The sequence below is a fragment of the Sus scrofa genome, chromosome 9, assembly GCF_054392235.1.
Source record: "Sus scrofa isolate SSC_HxYL_T2T_F1_AM1 chromosome 9, Sscrofa_HxYL_maternal_Yorkshire_Landrace_v2.0, whole genome shotgun sequence".
In the NCBI taxonomy this organism is placed as follows: Eukaryota; Metazoa; Chordata; class Mammalia; order Artiodactyla; family Suidae; genus Sus; species Sus scrofa.
In genome coordinates this window covers 123,450,620-123,465,933 of record NC_139391.1, presented here as the reverse complement: position 1 = coordinate 123,465,933, position 15,314 = coordinate 123,450,620, and the positions used below count along the sequence as shown (strand labels likewise).

Genomic DNA, 15,314 nt, shown 5'->3' with positions numbered 1-15,314 from the left:
GTGCCTGTCCAGGGACCCCTAGTGGGAGCAGGCCATGACCATCTCTAGAGTCAGTGATAACTGTGGTGGTTTGCCCCTGCCACCTATAGGCCAGGCATGAAGCAACCTGTCTCACTTAGCCCACAGAGGAGGTGCCATACAGGCTGCTCCTAGTTGCAGGATCCTGGGAAGTGACAGAGATCAGGCGTGTGGGTACTACCCAGAGTGTTTGGCAGTGGCAACAGCAGCGTGGGTGTGTTCCCAGGGGTGCAAGAGCACCAACAGGTGGTGTTTGGTCACATTCCCTTCTCTGTGGTGCCTTTGAGGTGAATGGGGCTGCAAGTGGTGTCTGTTCACAGACCCCTAGTGGTGGCGAGCCACTCCCACCTCTGGAGCCAGAGATAACTGTGGTGATTTGCCCCGCCTCCTGTGGACCATGCCAGAAGCACCTCGCCTGTTTAGTCCCCACAGGAGGTGTTGAACAAGTTGCTCCTAGTTGCAGGTTCCTGAGAAGGGACAGTGATCAAGTGTCTGGGCACTGCCCTGAGTGTTTGGCAGTGTCAGCAACAGGGCGGGTATGTTCCCAGGGGAGTGAGAGCAACAACAGGTGGTGTTCTGTCACAATGTCCTTCTCTGAGGTGGATGGGGCTGCAAGTGATTTTTGTTCAGGTTTCCCTAGTGGCAGTATGCCATGCCCACCTCTGGAATCAGGGATAACCATGGCAGTTTGCCCCCACTGCCTGCAGATCATGCAAGAGGCACCCTGTCCCACTTAGCCCATGCAGGAGGTGCTGCACCAGCTGCTCTTAGTTTTAGGGTCTTGGGAAAGGACAGTGATCAAGTGTCTGGGCGCTGCCCAGAGCATTTGGCAGTGGCAGCTGCAGGCCAGGTATGTTCCCAGGGGAGTGAGGGCAACAGCGTGGTGCTTGGTTGCAGTGCCCTCTTTTTTGCCAACCCCTGTGGTGACTGGGGTCACAGGTGGAGTGCACTCACAGGCCATCAGTGGTGGCAAACCACGCCTCCCTCTGGCCTCTGAGACAACTGCCACGGTCTGTCCCTGCCCCCTGTAGAGCATGCAAGAGGCACCACGTCACACTTAGCCCCCTGATGCCCTTCGCCCTCACAAGAGATGCCTGGCCACCAGCACCTTGCACAAGAAGTGCCCAGTTTCCCCTAAAGGAGCAAGAGGCTTTTGCCACCCAGAGCCTGCACCAGAGCGGCCCCACCCTCTGAGAGCCCGCAGGCATGCAGATGCTCAGGTGCAGGGAGTTTCCTAAGGCGTCCGCCTCTCCTTGTCTCACCCTCCCCAACAATGGCTCGTTGCCTCTCCTGTGGGTCTGGACCTTTTCCCAGGTTTCCTCTGCTGTGGTGTTCCCCTCCCCCACCCGTGGCGCACTGCTCCTTAGCCCCTCAGGCTGTCCCCACACAGCCAGCCCCAGTCCTCTCCCCAGGACTGACCTCCGGAGCCTAAATCTCATTGCCCAGACCCTGCCCAAGCATCTCAGGCTGCGGTGTCTGGGCCAGTGGCGCAGATGATCTGTGCGGCTCTCACTCTGCTTTGCTGTTCTCAGTGCAGCTGCTGTGCTTTTCTTGGCGAGTTTGAGGTCCCACCTACTCGGCTGATCTTTCTGTCAGTTAGGTGGCTTCCCAGGGTGTGGGTTCCCTTTCTCCTTCACCGATCCCTCTCAGGACTACTAGTCCCGTCCTGATTCCTTTTCTCTCTTTTTTTCTTTTGTTCTACCCAGTTAATGTCAAGAATTTCTTGCCCTTTTTGGAGGTTTAAGTTCTTCTGCCAGCATCCAGTTAATGTTCTGTGCGAGTCGTTTTACATGTAGATGTGGGTTTTTTTTTTGATGTGTTTGTGGGAGAAAGTGAGTGCGACTTCTCACTCCTATGCCATCTTGCTCTGCCCCCTCCTCACTTTCTAATACACTGTACTTGATGGTGCTTTTTTTTTTTTTTTTTTTGCTTTTTTATGGCCTCACTTGTGGTATATGGAAGTTCCCAGGCTAGGGGTCGATCCGGAGCTGCAGTTGCCAGCCTACACCACAGCCACAGCAATGTGGGATCCAAGCTGCGTCTGCAACCTACACCACAGCTCACGGCAACACGGGATCCTTAACTCACTAAGCAAGGCTAGGGATTGAACCTGTGTCCTCATGGATACTAGTCGGGTTCATTACCACTGAGCCACAATGAGAACTCCCTATTTATTGTGCTTATTGCTTAACTGAATGTCTTCTACCATCAGAATGTAAGTGTCATAGGATGAGGAATTTTGTCAGAATTTCTCCCTGGTGTAACCCAAGTACCTAGAAAAAGGTCAAGCACTGCAGGTCTTGCACGGAGTGAGTGTTAAGCACTCGATAAAAATTTTATTGCATGAATTAGTGAGTAAATGTATGCTTACTCTGAGCAGAAATTGTGCTAAAGAAAGGTTTTACATTCACTATCACTTCTAGCCACACAATAATCTTGGAAGGTATACAGTCATTATAATTTACTAATTAAAAATTGTATTAACCATTATTGAACAGATAAGGAAACTAAAACCCAGAGAGGTTAAGTAACTCGTCCAAGGCCCACAGCTAGTGTAGTGGAGCTCAACTCCATTCGATGACACTTTATTTGGACATAGAGTCATTGCAGATTTAATTAGTTAATATGAGATCAAACTTGGAGTTCCCATCGTGGCTCAGAGGTTAACGAACCCAACTAGTGTCCATGAGGACGCAGGTTCAATCCCTGGCCTTGCTTAGTGAGTTAAGGATCCCGTGTTGCCGTGAGCTGTGGTGTAGGTTGCAGACGCAGCTTGGATCCCACATTGCTGTGGCTGTGGTGTAGGCTGGCAACTGCAGCTCCAGATCGACCCCTAGCCTGGGAACTTCCATATACCACAAGTGTGGCCATAAAAAAGCAAAAAAAAAAAAAAAAAAAAGCACCATCAAGTACAGTGTATGTTCTTAATCATCCTTTGGGGTCTGAGGGCTTCAGTCTCAGCCCTGTTCATTTATTCTGCCTCCTGAGAGATCTTCGCTCCCTTCTAATAAAGCAGTTCCCTTTTTCGTGATGAGGCTGTGTACATAGACACCATGCCATCTCTTCACCTGCATTTGAGCTCTTCTTCAGTACCACACATGTCAAAGAGGGAAAACAGAGGTCTGTGTTGGTGAACTCAAGACGTCTGTGAGGCTGAAAGCAGGGTAAAATGATAACCAAAACTATTTTGTAATCTTTGACTTAGTGAATTCTTGAGATGCTATGAAAGCTAATAAAATAATATCTATAAATTCCCTAAGTAGAGCTGGGAGAAGCCAGAAATACTCAGGCTCTAGGAGCCGAGCATCTAGATCTTCCTGCATATAACATCCCACTTACAGATGCAGGCCCTGGAAGTTAGATTGTCTTGGTTTTAGGAGATTTATGGTGGAACCTGGGCCTGTCCCACCTGGCCTCTAGCAGAAATGCTGCTGCTTACAGGAAACATCAGCCTTCTCTAGCTGGATATTACCATTGTGTTAGGAGAATAGTGAACACGCCAGAAAATATCTTCTCAGTCATTGCTGTTCCTCAGCAGACAGTCACAGCAGGGGCCTGAGGCCTGAAGTGCAATTTCCCATCACCAGAAACAAGATTGACATCAGTAAGAGGATGGGAGAAGGAACCCCAAACCTCCCTCTCTGGGCTCTGGTCTGATCACCCCATTTTTTCTCCTCTGGTCATTTTTCTCTAAATACATGTTCCCTGCCTCCCACTGAACACAGAACAGCTCTTAGAATAGTCCCTCTGCTTCTTTCCATTTCTATTCCTGAAATGACAGACTTTGCACATCCTCCAGGAATCTCTTACTTGGCATCTACAGGCCAGCCAGGGCGATGTCCTCTGAAAGAAATTGTCCCCCCCAGAATTGCATCCATCCCCCATGGCTCTGCCCACTGTGTCTTAAATTGGTTAAATACTACCATCTCCTGAGCATGGATGCAAAAAAACAATGGAAGATACAGTTTTAAAGTTTAACCCCAGCCCACACCAGTTGTGACACCCTGGGCAGGCAACCTGGTCTCTCTGTGAATGTGCTTTATTTGTAGGACAAGGACATTCATATGCATCATGCAGTGGTGGTTGAGTATTAGAATTTACACATGTAAAGTGATTGGCAATCAGTAGGCCATTAATAAATAAATATGAGGTCTTTATGTTCTATATAATTTTTATTTATGTACTTTATATTCTGTGTAATAAATATCAGAGATCTTTATATTCTAAATCACTGTCTACTTTAACGCTTGATCCTATTTTAATAACCTGAGAATTTTAAAGTCCTGACAATCTGATGGATTTTTGGACTGAGATTATTTTTAACGCAGCTTAAAATACTGGCTACCAGGGTTTTATTGCTAAAGGGTTTGTCTAACCTGATCTGGAGATGTATCACCAGACACCCTCTTCTAACATAGATTCAAATGACTCCCAGAGTCAGGAATTTCCTTCATTTAGCTAACATTTTTTTTGTTGTTGATTTTTTTGGTTTGTTTTTTAGGGCTACACCTGCAGCACATGGAAGTTCCTAGGCTTGGGGGAGTTCTAATCGGAGCTACAGCTGCCAGCCTACAGCTCACAACAATGCCAGATCCTTAACCCACTGAGTAAGGCCAGGGATTGAACCCACATCCTCATGGATAACTAGTCAGGTTCATAATTCACTGAGCCACAGCAGGAACTCCTAGCTAACTTTTTTTTTTTTTTTTAAATCTACCTTATGGTCTGGCCCTGTGCTAGCAATTCAAGATACTGAAGAGGTAAGATCTGGCTCCTGACTCCTTGGCAATGGGCGAGTTAGAAAAGGAAGGAAATCAGAGTTCCCATCGCGGCTCAGCAGTTTATGAACCCCACTAGAATCCATGAGGATGTGGGTTTGATCCCTGGCCTCACTTAGTGGGTTAAGGATCTGGCATTGCCATGAGCTGTGCTGTAGGTCGCAGATGGGGCTCAAATCCCGAGTTGCTATGGCTGTGATGTAGGCTGGTGGCTACAGCTCTGATTGGACCCCTAGCCAGGGAACCTCCATATGCCATGGGTGCAGCCCTAAACAATGACAGGAAAAAAAAGGGAAATCATCTCAATGTTTGGGCAGAGTAGAGGTTGAAATTTTACTCATTCCAACCCAGGGAACTCCTATAATGATGACTCTGTCATTACCAGCAGCCTTAGATCCACCTAGAATGGTGACAAGGAATCAGAGCCTTTAGGGTAATAGGGGATCACAAGGGCAATGCCTAGCTTAGAAGTCTGTAGATTTAGTTTCTGCATTCCCAGATTTAACACTGTATCTGAGACAACACTGCTCTCCAGATCTCAGCTCTCAGCTGTTTCGGGAAGAAAATGGGAGCCAATCTCCTTTCTGACAGGTTTAATGAGAAAACATTTAATCATAAAATACTTTGAGCTCCTTAGGAAAAAATGCCAGGGCTACACCAATTCATCGTCCCTTTGCCACATCACCAAGTTCAGTCTTAGCAATGTATACCTTGGAGGCAGAAATATAAGAGAGAGAAATTAAACCAGAGGATCACTCATGTGGAACTGCAGAAGGCACAGAATTCAATGTATGTGTCACCACAGACCTGCAAGACTGCCATCATACTTGTCTGGGTGGCCCTGGCAAAGAACCTGCATTCCTGTGGTCACTGCCTTTGGCAGTGTGGTTGCTCCAGGTTCTTCACATTGCTCGAGGCATGACCTGCAGTGCCTCCTTTTGTCCGTGAGCCAAATGCCACCCCCTGCTGCTCAGGGCTTCCCTCTTGGTTTTGCAAGACCCACTTTGTACCCAAGCATGCAGTGTAGAAGTGCAGGGGAGTTAATGCCTCATGGAAATGTGAAAAGTCCCCACGGACCAGTCCTGGATAGGAGCTGGAGATAATGTCCTCCTCCGTTCCGCCCCTGGATGGACTGGTGGGGATCCGGCAGCTTCACACATCCGCTCCTGCAGAACACAGCCATCGCTCCTTAGTGTACTTGCTTCTCTTCATGCTGCCTCCTTTCCTGCCTCACTTCTCTCTGTCCTCCCTCCTGCTTCCCTGGGATTGCATTTGCCAATAACGTATCAGTCTATGAGCTTTTGCCTCAGGCTCTGTATTTTTAGCAAACATGGGTAAAGACAAAGAATATTATCACTGAAATTGACCTTACAGAGATTCTCTTTGAAGGCTTTCATTTTATAGAAGAGAAAACTAAAACCTGATGGGGCAGAAATAAATTATTCAAACTACTTTCTTCAAGCTCTAGGTTCAGTACTCTTTAAGTAATATCTCACAACACGCCTACACATGCTTGCGTGTATGTGTATATTATGTATATATGTGTGTGTGTATAACATATATACACATACATGCACATACACCCATATGCCTTATTTATAACCATGTACAATATATAAAATCTTATTTGCCTCCCCCCCCCTCAGAAATAGCAGACAAGATCTACAATCTCTTCAATGGCTATACCAGTGGGAAGGAGCAGCAGACCGCCTATAACACGCTTCTGGACCTGGGTTCCCCCACACTACATCGAGTCCTCTACCACTATAACCAGCACTACGAGAGTTTTGGGGAGTTCACCTGGCGCTGTGAGGATGAACTGGGCCCCAGGTAACCAGTAAGCGTCCTTGTCTCTTTTAAAGACCTCAGCTCTTTGACATTTTCTATCTCTTCTGCCATAATACTGCATTCATGAACTTGCAGATGTCCTGCGGGAGCTTAGGTGTCTGGAGAAGTCAGTCCTGTGCTTTTAGACAGCTCAGTTCATGCAGATTCGTTCCAGATAAGCGATGTTTAAGCAGCCAGGTCATGAATGCATTTCCTAAACTCTGAAAAAACCTTTGCCCTTGACCTGTTTCACCCCCTCTTTATCATGCTGCTGCAGCGCTCCTGAGGCTAAACTGTAGGGGCCAAAAGCTTAGTCTTGGGAAGGGTAATTAGGAATTTTATTAAAGAGGTTATCTGAAAACATTTATTGCATAAGAACTTTGCGTATGTTTTATGTATTATAAATCTATATTTCAAGCTAAATTACACATGCTCTTGAAAGGCAGAGTAGGAGTAGCCAGTGACCCACTTTGACATCTAACTTGGCCAAAGTTAGGGTAATGTAGTGCTTGCCAACTGGCCCTGGCCCCAGGACTGCAACTTCCTAAATACTCAATACCCCTGCTTTTAGGTTATATAGCTCCGTGGAGTTCTTAAAAAGAGAGGAATGGGTAGGATGCGTAGAGAGAATACCTTTCATTTGTTCCATTCGTCATGGCTGTATATTGCTGCTCTGAGAAGATTTCCCTGGAAATCTTGGGATTTTCAGATAGGCATAGGGAAGAGGTTTTTCGTGTGGAAAGTTGGTTCTTATATGTCCCCAAGTCATTTAGGAGTTCGTAAAGAAAAAAAAATAGGTCAAGGACTATGAGAACAGAACAAGAGAAAGAAGAGCAGAAAGAAGGGAAGGAAGGACGGAAGGGAGGGAGGGAAAGAGAGAAATAAGGAGAGGAAGGAAGAGAAAGCAAGAGAGGAAGAAGACAGATGAAGAAAACCAATACAAATAGAATCCTCTGGCCCTCCGAGAATTCTTGCTCTCCTGCCAACAGAGATGAACAAAGTATCACGCACGTCATCGCTTTCATCCGACCTCTGATCAAATCAGAGGGAAACTCCACCTCTTATGACCTGAAATTATAAACTTTCCTGGAAGACCAGTGTTCAGGACATCCCCATTCTATTTTCTTCCTTCTGAAGGAAGGAGAAAATTGAGGATTATGCTCCTGAAATAAAATGACTTCAAGCGTCAGGCCAGGAAGAATCTTTCTGCACTGCATAAAGCATTTGCCAAAGTTTATAAAGGTTGGTAGTCCTCAGGCAAACAGACGCCATGTGGATGGGACCCAGGAGAAATATATAACGGACTTTTAATTTGTGCTGTCTCAATTTTGGTCAGAAGCACTCCCTGGCTTAGAAAGTAGAGCTCTGTTAGGAGATAGCCTCTCTGCTCCATACCTCATATTACTCCTGCCCTTATTATTATGCATACCTCATAGCACGCCCTCTCTCCAACCCTCTCCCCAGTCCCCTCTGCTCCCTCCTCTTCCTTCCCCCTCCCTCCTTCCTTCTGACATTTATTGAGTGCATGTATACAGTTCCTTGTCAGGAAATATAAATGTCACAATTGGAATAGCACTAACATTGCACATATCATCTTGATTTTCCAAGGGAATTTGGTATCGCTTTAAACATTTCTTGGGAATTCCCTTGTGGCACAGCAGGTTGGGGATCCAGCACTGTCCCTGCAGCAGCTCGGGTCACTGCAGTGGCACAGATTTGATCCCTGACCCAGGAACTTCCACATGCTGCGGGCATGGCCAATAAAATTTTCTGTCTTGTAACTTGAGTCAGAAAGGAAATTGGTTAATGAAGAAAGTGCACAGGGCCAAAAAAATGTGGATCTCACCGTCAAGTAAAGCCTGCTGCTGACCTTACATTCTCTTTTCAAAACTATCTTTCCAGAAGTCTCTTTCATGGATAATACTGGTTTTTCAAGGCTGTATATTAAGTGGGAGAATGTGTAGTTTCCTTAACTTGTGGAAATACAAGTTTTACCTCTCAGGGTCGTGCATCTCAGGGAGAACAACGAGAAACAAATCTCCTGCCTTGAGATGCATCGGCCCATTTTGGATTTAGAAGCAGGCAGAAAGGATTCCCTCGCTTAAACCCAATTCCATGAAAATTCATGGAGGCCTCCAGATTGAGTTGAGGGTTGATATACTTTCAGAACGACATCAGTTGTGTTACTCTTAAGAAGGACGAAGGCTCTAAGACAGTCAGGGGCAGACCCAAATTAAATTCTTTTTTGAAGTGAGCAATGAAAGTAAACACAAAAACTCCACCGGCCAATTAAATCCATGTGTTTGAAAGGATGGCTGGGATGAGTTCTTTTATCCATTTCTTCAAGATGATGCAGACGCCACCCTGCAGTCTTCCTTCTCTCCTCCTTCATCTACCTCCCACGAATGTGTCAGCAACTAATGCCATGCCCCAGGACAGAGTAAGAGGAAGGCCACCAAAGTGCCTGTTGGTGACGACTTTTGGAAAGCCTGCCTGCCCAAATGGCAGGGCCTGCTGGGCGGAGGAGAGACAATCTGCAGAAAATGGGATCCAGTCGGCAGAGTGTTTGTTTGATTTTCTCTGACCCGCCGTTGAAGTTGGAGGAAATATGACTGGCCCTCTGATGACCTCATACACCCTTGGCCCCTTGACCTTGCTGCTGCCGCTCAACACCTTGCCTCCAACGTCACCTCTGCCCATCATGCTTGCCCTCCTAGGAACGTGGTGAGCTCACGCCTTGTGATGCATTGCCAGGACGGAAGAGGGAAGACGAGGCATGAAAAGAATGTGCGTCTTATTCTTGAGAGCTCATTCTAAATGTGGTGCAGAAACTCCCACTTTCTGGAAAGAATTGTTGATTGAATAAGCAAAGAGATGGTTCCCCACATGTAAAGTTTCTAGCAAGTTGATAAATACTGCAAGGGGTCCTTTTCATTGAGCTTTCCAGAAGAGATGTTACAGCCTTACCTGGATTTGTTGGAAGAAGAGACTATTCCTTTGTGGGTCTCTGCTCACGTGGGCTTTTTTTTTTTTTTTTTTTTTTTTTTTTTTTTTAAGAGCCGCACCTGTGGCACTTGGACATTCCCGGGCTAGGGGTTTTTATCAGAGCTACAGCCACAGCAATGCTAGATCCAAGCTGCATCCGTGATCTGCACCACAGCTCATGGCAACACCAGATCCCCAACCCACTGAGTGAAGCCAGGGATGAAACCTGCCCCTCATGGATACTAGTTGGGTTTTTAACCTGCTGATCTACAATGGGTACTCTCATGTCGGCTTTTTGAAGAAGGGAAAGAACACAGCTGAGTGAGGGAACCCTGTTCTTCACTTAGTCTAAGTGTTCAGAGTCAAAGCCAAGGAGGGCTGAGAACTGGCTACTGGGTGGTTAGAGAACATCAACTAATGTTACTAATCCACAAGGAACATCCACAAGTTACTGATACCTGGCAGCCCAAAATAAATGGCAAGGATGGCACAGCTGTTTACACAAGCAGTTTCTGGGGAACTAAGAGCCTTAGGTCTAGATACTTGACTGTTGAGAGGAAGATGTGACATGTGAGTGTCTGACAAAGCCAGACGGAGCCTCCTTATCATGAGTGGAGCTAAGCTATATAACCTTGTGTGTGGGTTCTACAGTCCTGAAAAGAGAACTGGCTATTGAGTGGTTCCATCTCTAACACTGCAAGTGGCCAGGGAGGAGCCATGCAGCAGTGGAGCTAGATCGTGGTGACAACCCCCTTCCCCAAGCCATCTGCAGGGTCTCATACTCTATTCTTGGCCCAGTGGGCTCACTCCTTTCCAGTGTGTGTGAACCCTGCCTGCCTCTGTCCCTTTCTCTCTCAAGTGTCTGCAGCAGCTCAGGTGTCCTTGACAGCTCCCCTTCCCACTCTTTGGATGGGGCTCAACCGTACTGGCCTCCCGACTTTCCACGGGACGTTGCAGAACCAAGTAGAAGCAGGAGCGCCCCTGCAGGGTAATTAGGTGATGTGTGCCACTGAGAACTACGTTCTCCCAAAGAATGACCCTATGGCAGTGGGCACTGAGGCCATTATTGTTCCTGCCTTTATTACACTATAATTACCTTCATACAGGCATAATTAGTTACATCTGATATCACCCGAAGTACAATATATCGGCTGCTTCTATTTCAGTTCAGAAATAGTCTTGAAAAGGGAAATGTCCATTCAAATGTATTATTTGTCATTTAATGGTGATAAATTACTGGCTTAAAAGTAAATTGATTTGTCTTTTGAAACTGACAACTCTATGATTTTAAAATGGTATCAATTCCCACTAAAGTATTAACCATTTTCTCTTCTATTTTAACTTTTTTTTTTTTTGGCCTTACCTGTGGCTTGCAGAAGTTTCCCAGCCAGGGACTGAACCCGAGCCACCGCTGTGATCTGCATCCTTAACTTCTAGGCCACCAGGGAACTTCCATTTCTCTTCTTTATTTGTCCTTATTGCACTTTGTTTCTCTGTTTCATTTTGATGTCCCACTTTGCTCAACCATCTTATGAATTAATTATCTCATCCCTTCATTTGCTTAACAAATATTTATGGAGGGCCCCCCTGTTCTAAGTGCCAACCGTGGAACAGTAAGCAAAACAGACTGGGCTCTGCCCTCTCGAAGTTGAAAGTCCCTCCCCATTTGCTCTTCCTGCCTTCTCTTCTTCCTAACTAAGCATCCTCTGTGCTTGATCCTTAGGAAAGCTGGCCTCATCCTGTCTCAGCTTGGGGATCTCAGCAGTTGGTGCAATGGACTCCTTCAGGAACCCAAGATAAGCTTGAGACGCAGCTCCCTCAAGTACCTGGGCTGCCGCTACAGCGAGATCAAGCCCTATGGACTTGACTGGTCAGAGCTCAGCCGGGACCTCAGGAAGACCTGCGAGGAGCAGACCCTGAGCATTCCGTACAATGGTTATGGGGACAGTAAAGACATCTAGCGCCACGATCCAGAGAGCGGCCGCCACAGGAGGAAGAGAGGAGGGGACCGTCTGGGTTGGTGTGCGGATTTTTAATATTTTTAATGGAACATTGAAACCTCCACAGGCAACATCATAGCCAGGGAGAAGGTGATCCTTGATCCCTGCAGAATTTCTTTGGTATCATGTTCTCATCTGCATGACCAGCTAGCCTTGCTAGCTAGGGCTTCACCAGTTTCTCTTTAGGGGCTTACTTTGGGGCTTGTTTTGCCGTTAATTTGTTTTGTTCGTTTTTTTTTTTTTCCCCAAGAGGTTCATTAGAATGCTCAAGAGTTCTGCCATGCTTCTCATGAAAGGGCCATCAGGTTGGTGCACCTATGCTGGGTTGCTGCATTACTTACAGCTGGAGACAGAGAGGAGGCCAGCAAGTTGTTACAGCGGCCCCAGGCCTCAGCCTCACGCGTTCCTGGGGAGGCATCTCACGCTGGGAGCCTGAGCTCTGCTCTCAGAGAACAAGAACAAAGTCGAGAAGGTGGCCCCTATGTAGTCTCACAGTTTTCCCCCAGGCCATCCGATTGCTGGAAAGGTGAACTCAGCCTCCCTTATGGGCCCCAGCGGGCCTCCTGGATTTTTTCGGTCCTCCCTCCACTTTAAGACAAGACTGGAATTAAATCTCTCTCTGGAAGAACTCTGCCCACTCCTCCAATATGGTTTTTAAGAGACGACAAAAAATGCTACCCGTCAGATGCCCCTGCAGGGCTGTCTCGCCTGGAGTCTAGTTAGCAGTCCCTGTTACAGCAAAGAAGTGTACTTTCTTGTTTCAGAAGACTTCTGTGCCTCCAGGGCGAGCTTCTTCAGACCAGCAGTATTCATCGCACACGCACAGCTGCGTTCTCTTTAGTGTCCACACCACTTGGAGCGCACGGTTAAGGCCGGGCTGATGTCTCCTCTGGTCAAGAGGGATCAAGACCTCCGTGTCAGTGTTTCAGTGTTCTGAAGTCACTGCGCAGCACAAAACACTTCTGTCTGTTCTCCCTTTGCCAAATTGGCTTAGTTGTGTGGCTAGTTTTGCAGTTCATTTCTCTACATGGGGATGCCACCATTTGGGCCCCCATCTAGTTGCCAGAAGTAGCAGATTCTGTACAGGGGAGCCCCTCACCACAGGTAAGGGCTGGCCCATGGTTTCTGTCCCACTCCCCCCGCGTTGGCACCGGCATAATGGCCGCAGGGCCCTGTGGACCAGCAAAGGCCTTAAGTGTCCCCATAACCCTCCAAGCCTGAACACACACTTTCAGCCACTCTGCCTTTGACCAGGGCCCTTCTTTTGGAAACACCAGAGAAAAGTCAGGCAGGAGATGCGGAATCTGTAAGGCCAGCTGCTGAGCCCTACTGATTATTTTCTGGAAGAGTAATAATGACAGCTCATTTATTGAGTGCTTACTGTGTGCCAGATGCTGCTCTAAGCACTTTACATCTCCCTGAGGTCTCACACCACCACCCTGCACCCCCCACCCTGCAAGTGCTATTCTTGGCTCCATTTCAGTGATAGGGAAACTGAGGCAAAGAGCGATTAGGCAACTTGCCCCCACCCCCCGCCGCCTGGTTTCTCACTTACCGGAGCCACCATATGGATTCAGGCTATCAGACTCCAGAGCACAGGATTTTAACCCCTCTCCATCCTCAGCACTGCTTTCAGTATTGCCTGGGGGTGGGGGCAGCTCTCCCCGCTGCTCCCTTGCCTCCTTGGCACTGGTTTGTGCGGTGTGCTGGAAGGGCCACACAGCGTGCTCTAACCCACAGCTCGAGTGCCCTTTGGGACCGTAGGTCTGCAGCACCAGCCTGGGAGTGAGCCTGTGGTTAGGCTGCAAGTGCAGGTTGGCCTCACGCTGCATCTTTCCACAGAAGGCTTTAGAGAGGTCACACTCTGGAAGGCAGGCTCCCAGAGGGCCCCTCAGTTACAGAGCCAGAGGAGCGGGTGCAGGCAGCAGCCCAGGGGACCCCAGCCAAAGGAGCGGGGCCTTGGGGAGAGCTGGTTCTGCTACCCATTCCTCTGTCTTTGTTCAGGTCTCACGGAAACCCAAGTCCACGCTGCTGCCAACTAGGAGAACCCCTCGCCTGGGGCTACTGCTGCCTTGGGCCAGGGAAGGGGTGGGGAGTGGCATCAGGGGCAGCATTCTTTGTCCCTCCTGTGTTACTAACATAAAAGAGGCTCACACTGTCCTTCTCCCCTCCCCCTCCACTCCGCCAGGTCCTCTACCTCTTGTTCACTTGCTTCATCTTCCTCTGCTTCTCCTGTCCTGTCCCCTCCTCCTCAGCCCCTTCCTTCCCCTTCAGTGTCCCCTGCACCCTCCACACACCCTACACACTCTGCACAGTATATACACATGCACACGCATACTACACACTACACAATATAGACACGCTACACACAACATACACACTACATGGTATAGGCACTGTATACACAACACCCACTATGCATACAACACACACTACACAGTATAGATGCATACTACACACAATAAATACACAACATACTACATAGACATACACTCTACACAGTATATACACACACACACACACTACACACACACTACATGGTATAGGCACACACTGTATACACAACACCCACTATACATACAACATACACACTACACGGTAGACACATACTACACAAATTACTCAACATACTACATAGCATAGACACACTACACACACTGTACATATAACATACTACACACAATCTACATGCTCTACAGAGTATACACACTACACACTATACACATGTGCACATACTACATACACTGTACACCTTACATAGAGTATACACACAATAAACACACTGTACACACCCTATGCAGAGTACACACATACTACACACACTACAACATACACACCACAGATACACTGTACATGCTCTACACAGTCTATACACACACTACACAGGCACAACTGTAGGCACACACATTATACACACAGACTATATGCACACACGCTACACACAGCCAGATGTACACACTACAGCATGTACACTTTCTACACAATATACACAGCGTACACACACATGGTGCACACAGTTATCTACACACATGCTACACACTCCACACAGAGTATACACACACTATATATACACAGTACAGACACACATTATGTACACAAACTACACACACACACTGTACAACCCCTGTGGCTGGGTCCCATCTACTTTCAAGTAAAAAATACGGCCATTATGGAGCAGGAAGGAGCATTAAGATCCCCTGAGGAACTGACTGGAAGACATTTGCCCCAGGACAGCACCGTTGGTCACAGCCTGAGGGCACGGCCTCCACTTTGACTGGAGGAAGCCATTCTGACTAGAAAAGGCAATGATGGGCCAGTATTAAACCTCAACTTCCAAGCTGCCGAACAGGCCTCAGTGAGTCGCTTTGACCCACCAACACTCACCTGCCCCAGGTTCCCACAAGACCGCTGTGTCTCCTCCCGAGTGGACATGACTCGCCGGAACAGCATTCGCCCTTTAACTGAAAGTGCAATCATTTCTCATGGAGTTTGGTCCGTTCTTCACTTTTAGTTAATCACACTTCTTGATATTTGAAAATGTTCTATTAAAAAATTGAGTGTGGAAAAAACCCCACTTTGCTACTAGAGAAAGAAGAGAGAGAGTACAATGCGACCAACTGCAGGTATAACAGTGTTGTTTAAAAGAATCATTGTATGATTATACAAATGGAATCATCAACTAAATAATAAACGAAGCTGTTAGTAA

General features: G+C 47.3%; 1 protein-coding gene across 8 annotated transcripts in view; it reads left to right on the top strand.

Annotated features, from left to right (window-relative positions):
- The window catches only part of ASTN1 (astrotactin 1), a 319,448-nt gene extending 304,134 nt beyond the window's left edge, over positions 1-15,314 (top strand). For 4 of the 8 annotated variants that reach the window (XM_084977659.1, XM_021063683.2, XM_084977658.1 and 1 more), the window contains 2 exons: positions 6,443-6,626; positions 11,332-15,314. In XM_084977659.1, the coding sequence (XP_084833785.1) occupies positions 6,443-6,626; positions 11,332-11,569 (422 nt within the window). In that variant the 3' untranslated portion in view covers positions 11,570-15,314. Of the gene's footprint in view, positions 1-6,442; positions 6,634-11,331 lie in introns of all 8 variants that reach the window. The other 4 variants (XM_084977661.1, XM_021063686.2, XM_084977660.1 and 1 more) reach the window with 1 other exon arrangement.